At 30.7% G+C, this 7,510-nt stretch overlaps 1 protein-coding gene across 1 annotated transcript; it reads left to right on the top strand.

The window, feature by feature from the left end:
- The first annotated feature begins 1,833 nt into the window (after nucleotides 1-1,833).
- LOC143912142 (SCO-spondin-like) lies at nucleotides 1,834-5,077 on the top strand. The gene is made up of 4 exons (XM_077431361.1): nucleotides 1,834-1,992; nucleotides 2,968-3,073; nucleotides 3,249-3,440; nucleotides 3,548-5,077. Exons 2-4 carry the CDS (start codon nucleotides 2,974-2,976, stop codon nucleotides 3,724-3,726), a joined length of 471 nt encoding a protein of 156 aa, XP_077287487.1. The 5' UTR covers nucleotides 1,834-1,992; nucleotides 2,968-2,973; the 3' UTR covers nucleotides 3,727-5,077.
- Nucleotides 5,078-7,510: the final 2,433 nt, after the last annotated feature.

Raw genomic sequence — 7,510 nt, 5'->3', positions numbered from 1 at the left:
AATCTGTGTTTATACCTGAAGGGTATAGGCGATCAAAATGTTTTTTTAAATGACTATTATAATTAAATAAAAAAAAAATTCTCATGTTTTGGTTATCTCATCAGAAGTATTTCGGAAATTTATCCTAAAAATACCAATATATGTTTGTATATACACATATGTATATGATATTTAGTTTTGGAACTCAATTGACCACCTGAACTATGTACGTGCCCCTTCATGAATGGAATCACTATGTAAGACTGAAATTACTGTTTTAAAAAAATATAATAAATTACGATAAAATTTTTGTTTAAATGATTATTACATACATATAATTAAAAAAAAATGCATAGCCTATATATAATACTTACTATGTGTGTACATACATACATATATGTGCCCATGATTGTGTGAGTGGTCTTACACAGGAAAAAAATCAGTCAATTTTATTGTTTAATATCGATTATATTGTAATATTTAATTGATTACAAATTTTTTTTTCTTTACTTAGACCACTTTCGTAATTATGGGCACATACATATGTACATATGTATGTATGTAGAATTTATTTTTTAAACCCAGAAGAGTGCATGCATAAATAATAATTAGGCTTTCTTTGAACTTATAAAACATTATATATTCAATTTTATTTTTCTACTTAAATTAACAATACTAATTGCAAACTATTATAATTTACGAGAAACGCAGGATGTTGACTATCAAATTTTAACGACTCACGAATAAAACTTGTAAAACAGCAAACTGTCGTCGGTACAAATGGTAATTTGGAATTGTGTTTTATTTATTATTTATTAATAGTTTTGGACCATTGTGGCATTACAGGAAGAACCTAATGCGCCACAATGGCCTACATTTGATAAATATATAAAAACAAGTAAAATTAGTAAAAAGCAGAAAACATGGTAAAATAAAATAATAAAATAGTAACAAAAGGAAAATAAAACATCAGAAAAAAAAATGAACAAAAGTGTAAAAAACAAAAATAAAATCCAAAAATCACATTATTTGTTTACATTGAACAAAATTAAAATAGTACATAAAAATGTACAAAGGAGAAAGAAAAAGTAAAATAAAATAAAACAAAATATGAATAAAAAATAAAATCACAGCGAGGCCCAAATGGAAGAGAGTAGATTAAGATTCCACTCTATATAAAATACCGCTGAAATATGTTTATATATATATATATATATATATATATATATATATATATATATATATATATATATTTATATGTACATATCAGGGATGGATTTGTTTCACGAAATTAAATATATGAATCAATCATATTCGAAAGAAGAAATGTCAGTCTATAAAATTCTTCAATCCATTGTCGAATATACATAAATTAATGTCTTCATTACCGAATATGTATATTCATAGCTATCCGTATTTTATTTTATTTTATTCATTTTTATACATAAAACGTGCCTATTTTGAATTTAATTTTATGTTTCTGTCTGAATATATTTTTCTTTAACATTTTTATTTATTTATTTATTTTTAATTTAAGGGAGGTGGGGGGTGCTGAAATCAATCTGCCTAGGGGCGCTATATACCCTCGGGCCGGGCATGGTTATACATATGTCTAGTCACAGTGACGTGTATTCTGTAATGTCACTATGGCAAAAATTTGTAAAAAATAAAATAAATATATTCGTTACCGTTGTATGGTACATCAAATCATATTAGATTTAAAAAATGTGAATTATTTTAGTTTTGTATCTGTAAATTTATGTATTATACGACACTTGGTTTTGAATTTGAGTTGAATACAAAAAGTGGTTTTAGATTTATGTATTTAAATGAATTTATAAATTAAAATAATTTGAGACACAGTTTCAATAAGATATGTACTTTCGGTTGACCGTATACGAGCACGTCTACTATCTCGGGTATAAATTGAAAGGCGAGCGTCCGAAATCACGTCGTACCGATATAATTTCATATTTTTTCTCCCCACCCCGGTCGTAAGGACCATTTCAGCAGGTAAGCTGCAGGTCTCAAATTATCCTTACGCCTTTTTTTTGCGCTAGGCTCCCCGTGCGAATAGTGTTTCGTACGTGAGCTGGTTTCCGTCCGGAAAATAGGTCCCGAGTCCGATCTCCACTTATTCATTTCCAGGGGATAATCTCGCCGCGGGGGAAATTGGGATGGAACGCCATTTTCATTGTGTCTTTCAATTTAATGTTTCAATTACGAGCCATATCATACAAGCTCTACCCGTCCGACATCATATATTATTTATTCTATTTTATAACAAGTCCATATCGAATATTTTGTAGATATGTACATATATATTAATTTATAATTTTGAAATATTAAACCGTGAAAGCTTTGAAGTCTCTTTCATTGATGCGGTAGGAATTGTTAGTTGACCATTTCATATTATTAAAATGTTCATTATTTAATATTAAATGCGTGACTGTATAGATATTTTAGATCTAAATAATATACATTTGTTTGATATATGACAACATTTTAAAAATATTTTTAAAGATTTAAATTATTAATTAAAAAACGTATTTATATATAATATGTGATTTTTATATTAAAATCTATTATTTGCACTAATTTTCAATGAAATTACCAAATGAGGTTTAAATTTACGAGTACATGTTGGTTTTTTCGGTCAAGAAAAAAATTCCAGTATTCTGGATGTAGTGCAAGTTTCAAATGATTTAATTGCCACATTATTTAAAAGTTATTTAAGAATCAAAATATTCTTCTGATACTTTTATATTTGTAATAATTTATGTATTAATTTAAAATACTTGGGAGAAACGGAATAGCCGATAGACCGAAGAGTTTACAAAGAAAATTACAAATTAGCAATAAATATGTAGAAAATTGTTTAAAATATAAAGAAAATATTAAAATGCAAATTAAAATAATAGAAGTAAAGATAAAAAAAACAGTAACCGAAAAATAAAAACTAATTAATTGGTACGATTTTTTTTTCAGTTCAAGATGCGCTTTTTACAACTGTCATTTTTGATTTTGGCATTTTTTGCCGCATTCGTCTTGTCGGATTCCAGCAGTTCCGAGAGTAGAGAAAGCAACGAATCCGGTGAGAAAATATCAGTTTTGACCTAAATGTTAAGGTTTTAAATGTAAAAATATATGCAGTTCATAATTTATACGCATCTTTAATCAATCCCCCTGGGTTTCCTTGGGTTTCATTTCTAAGTCATTGTCAAAACTGTATAACTGTATATGTAGTTGATCTTGAACATAATTTATAGATAGGCCAAAATGTAGCTACAGCGAAGTCTTCAAGTGCAGAGAGGAAGCAACGTGTGACAATTTAAAGACAATAGACATCAGAAAAGTACAGAAGATCTGTTCCTGCGTCTGCAGGGAGGGACTAGTCAGAGTAGAAGGCCATTGTGTCCGTATTAGCCAATGCCCCTCCCACAACTTTGTGCGTCGATCCTGTAAGTTGCTCGAATGTTTAGATACTATATTGATTATTTAAACTGTACTTCAAACAATCCTGAATTCCAAAATATTTCGTGAATTTTTTTGTTTGAATTTTTTACAGCAACCGAGTGCAAAGACCCCAACGAGCAATACCAGTATTGCGGTAGTAAATGTCCACATCGCTGTGGAGATAAGCCGGGAGAAAGAATCTGCACTACAGATTGTGTCAGAGGATGCTTCTGCAAAAAAGGATTCGTTCTCAATTCTGCAAACAAATGCGTGGCACCCGGCAAATGTTAATCTGTAAATAAAATCCATATGTAATATACGTAAATGTGTTTATTTTCTCAACTCTTCTTCACACATACATACATACATACATACAAGCCCGGCCCGAGGGTATATGGCACCCCTAGGCATATTGATTTCAGCGCCCCCTTTAAATTTTTAAACAATAGCTTTCATGAAAGTTCTTGAAATTTTATGTTGAAGAAAAATATACTAAGACAAAAACATAAAATTAAATTTAAATTTTTTCTTCAAAATAGGCACGTTTTATGTATAAAAATTAATAAAATAAAATAAAATACAAATGGTTATGAATATATTCGGTAATAAAGACATTAATCAATCAACGGACATAGACTCACAAGGGTATCGGAAATTAGGGATTTGGGAGTCTTTTTAAACTCTGATCTATCCTTTAGTAAACATATTGACAATGTTGTAGCTCGAGCGTCGAAGGCCCTCGGGTTCGTCATCCGGTCCTCCAAATGCTTTACTTCTATTAAATCATACAAAATACTATATTGTGCATACGTAAGAAGTATTGTTGAGTTTGCATCCCAAGTTTGGAACCCAGAGTACTCTGGTGCAAGAGACAGATTGGAGCGCATTCAGAAGAGATTCTTGAGGTACATCAGTAGCCGTTTTGGATTATTCTATACTTCCTATGAAGATGCTTGTAGGTGTCAGCATCTACTTCCACTTGTCAAAAGAAGGGAGATAGCTGACATCTCAACAATTTTGAACATCCTTAACGGCTCGATCGACTGTCCTCTATTATTGAGCAGACTATCATTGCGTGTGCCAAATAGAATGACTAGATGTAATGAGCTCCTTTACATACCTAATACTTTTTCTAATTATGGAAGAAGCTCATTCATCTGGCGTGCAAGCTCCACTGTCAACACACTAATTTTAACAATTTCTATGTTTGACTTATTTAATATTAATGCTATACAAGCTAGAGTGATTATTGCAAATTTGTTTTTCGATGAATAATTTTATTGAAAATTTACGATTGTGATTATGAATTTTTATTTTGATGTATTTATTTTGTCTTTATATTATTTTTATTATTTCATAATTTTTATCATATTATTATTCTTATTATTTTGATATTTTTATTATACTGTTATTTCTATTTTTTTTTCTTTTTGTTTTCTTTAACTATCTTACTCTATTATCATTTTTGTTTCTTATTTTAAATGTTTGAGCTTTTCTTTTTTTTTACCTATATGTGAAAATTATTAATGGTTTACTTAACATAATTATGTTTTTTTACTATCAATCTATGTAACTTAATAAACTGTAAATTTTCCAAATAAATAAATAAATAATTTGTCTTTATCAACAATGGATTGAAGAGTTTTATAGACTCACATTTCTTCTTTCGAATATGGTTAATATATTTAATTTCGTGATGTAAATGCATCCCTGATATATACATATGTACGAATATATACAAAAATATTTTTCAGAGGTATTTTATATAAAATACAATTCCAAATTACCATTTTCACCGACGACAGTTTGCTGTTTTATTTGTGGGTTGTTGATATTTGACAGTGAACTTCCTGCGTTCCTCGTAAATTATAATATTTTGCAATCAGTATTGTTACTTCGAGTAGAAAAATTAAGTTGAATATAGAATGTTTTATAAGTTCAAAGTAAGCCAAATTATTTGTTTTTATTTTTTCAATTTAATAATCAAATAAAGAAAAATAAGGGCGCCTCGCAGCGCCCCTTGTCTATGACGTCCTAGGCACGTGCCTAGTCTGCTGCACCTTTGAGCCGGCCCTGCATACATACATACATACATACAACTTATATCCAACTCGTTCATCTGACTTAAATCGTTTGTCGTAAAGACAGATTAATTTTTTTTAAGTATTATTTTACCTGCTCATCAACTAGCATCGTTGATGAAATCAAGCATAACTTTGTTTGTTTTAGTAGTTTCGAAATTCGGTACTTAGTTAAGATCTGCAATATTATTATGTAAACACGCTTTGAATATTATTTATGATAGCTCGCTCCCACTAACTAAGCGTATCGATTTCGTATGTATATTTATTTAGAAGGTGAGTGCGAAGCGAATTCGAATAAGTTGGTATATAAACCTTTGAAGATTTTATCCAGTATAGTCCTTTAAGGTAAGGATATGCTGATGGGTTGGTTTAAGCGGGAGCTGGTGGATTTGTTGCCAGGATAAAGAAGTCTTCTTAGAATATAAAATATTATTTGGAAACGTTTGAGGAATATACATATGTATTTTTTTTTACTAAAGGAGGGGGGGTAGACTTTTAAACAGTTCCTGACTGAGCGTAGGTAGGAAAGGTTTGTTTTTGCATAATTTCATGAAATTGCCTTTGAGAATAAAACGTATTCTTTCAGATCACTCCTCTGTCTTTTACAAAATATTTTTGACAGGAATTCCCAAGGTGAAATAAAAACTGTGAATATGATATATCAGTTGTCAGTAGCTACATATATTTAAAACGAAATAAACGAATGGTTTATTTATATAATAATACAAATATTTAATATCAGTACAAATAATACGTATTATTATTCGGTATATTAAAAAAAACCTGAATGGTTTATTTAAATAATACTATTCATATTTAATATTAATACAAATAATACAGCATACAGGAAACTTTATTTATATTAGTCGGATATTAAAATAATTGAAAATTGAAAAAAAAGCATATGCTGACGGGTGAATTTCGACTATTATAGGCAGACTTAGGCTGCGAGGAATCATCCATAAAATAATAATACACCTCTCCATTTTCCGAGAAAGCAGAAGAGAAAAAAATAAGGTTGACAATACAAACGTCTAAAGGTGCATACACACAGAGTGGTACGCAGCACCTGTATTTAAGACATGCAAAAAAAAAGCTAGCAAGCCTACTCGCGATTCTTGGCAAAACTCAGCCCCTGAAATGCTTACGTTGATATTTTATCCTTGCATTGTCATAGCTTTCACAGTGGTCGATAAAGATGAACTCTGATAAGAAACGATCGACTTGGAGTCACAAATATCCAAGTCTGACAAGCAGTATTAAAGATTAGCATGGGATCGAACCCGGCAACCTCTCGGTGCTAAACATAAACTACAATATACAAACATACAGAAAATTTTACTTCATATTTCATCATATGTGCATATATTTAATGCTGTCATGTGAATGAGAGCATGTACATACATACAATGAACGAGTCGAAAAATACACTAATCGTCGAAAATGGAACACTTCAATGAAAATTCATCAGTAATAATAATCCACTAAATTGAATGGCGGAACAATATAATTGAAAAGCGGCCATCGTGAATTTGGAGAGTAATTCCCAATTAAAACCACACACTAGGAACACGAAGCAAACACGTCGGATCGCCTCTAATTACCAGTTCCGACTCGGTTCCAAAACAATCCATTATTGCGAGCACACTTCAAACTTCGAATGCACAGCTTTCGAGCGCATTACGTACTTTGGCCGAGTTGGCAGTTGTCGATTCGGTGTTAATATAATACAATAATTTGGGCAGAGCCGTGACGGAGCAAACGGTCACGAAAGAGCACACCGTGTCGGTCGAGCGATAAAGGTTGCAATCACCATAAATCATAGATTTTACAGCAACCTTTACAAGTATGTCACCTCTGATCACTAATGTCACCGTCGCGTCGGATAGCTTACGTAGATATGTTGACACTTCGATTTTAACCCTAAAGTGCACGATTGAGTCATCTAGTAGTATTGAATGCACTTACATACTTACATGCATATGTAAATA

The sequence above is a fragment of the Arctopsyche grandis genome, chromosome 5, assembly GCF_051622035.1.
Source record: "Arctopsyche grandis isolate Sample6627 chromosome 5, ASM5162203v2, whole genome shotgun sequence".
Taxonomy (NCBI): Eukaryota; Metazoa; Arthropoda; class Insecta; order Trichoptera; family Hydropsychidae; genus Arctopsyche; species Arctopsyche grandis.
This window is presented reverse-complemented; position numbering and strand designations above follow the sequence as displayed.

Bases quoted from the DNA above. Each gene is read 5' to 3' on its own strand.
- LOC143912142 (XM_077431361.1), top strand. From the start codon at position 2,974: ATGCGCTTTTTACAACTGTCATTTTTGATTTTGGCATTTTTTGCCGCA. The intron at 3,074-3,248 runs GTGAGAAAATAT...CATAATTTATAG, and splicing joins TAGAGAAAGCAACGAATCCG to ATAGGCCAAAATGTAGCTAC. The intron at 3,441-3,547 runs GTAAGTTGCTCG...AATTTTTTACAG, and splicing joins CAACTTTGTGCGTCGATCCT to CAACCGAGTGCAAAGACCCC.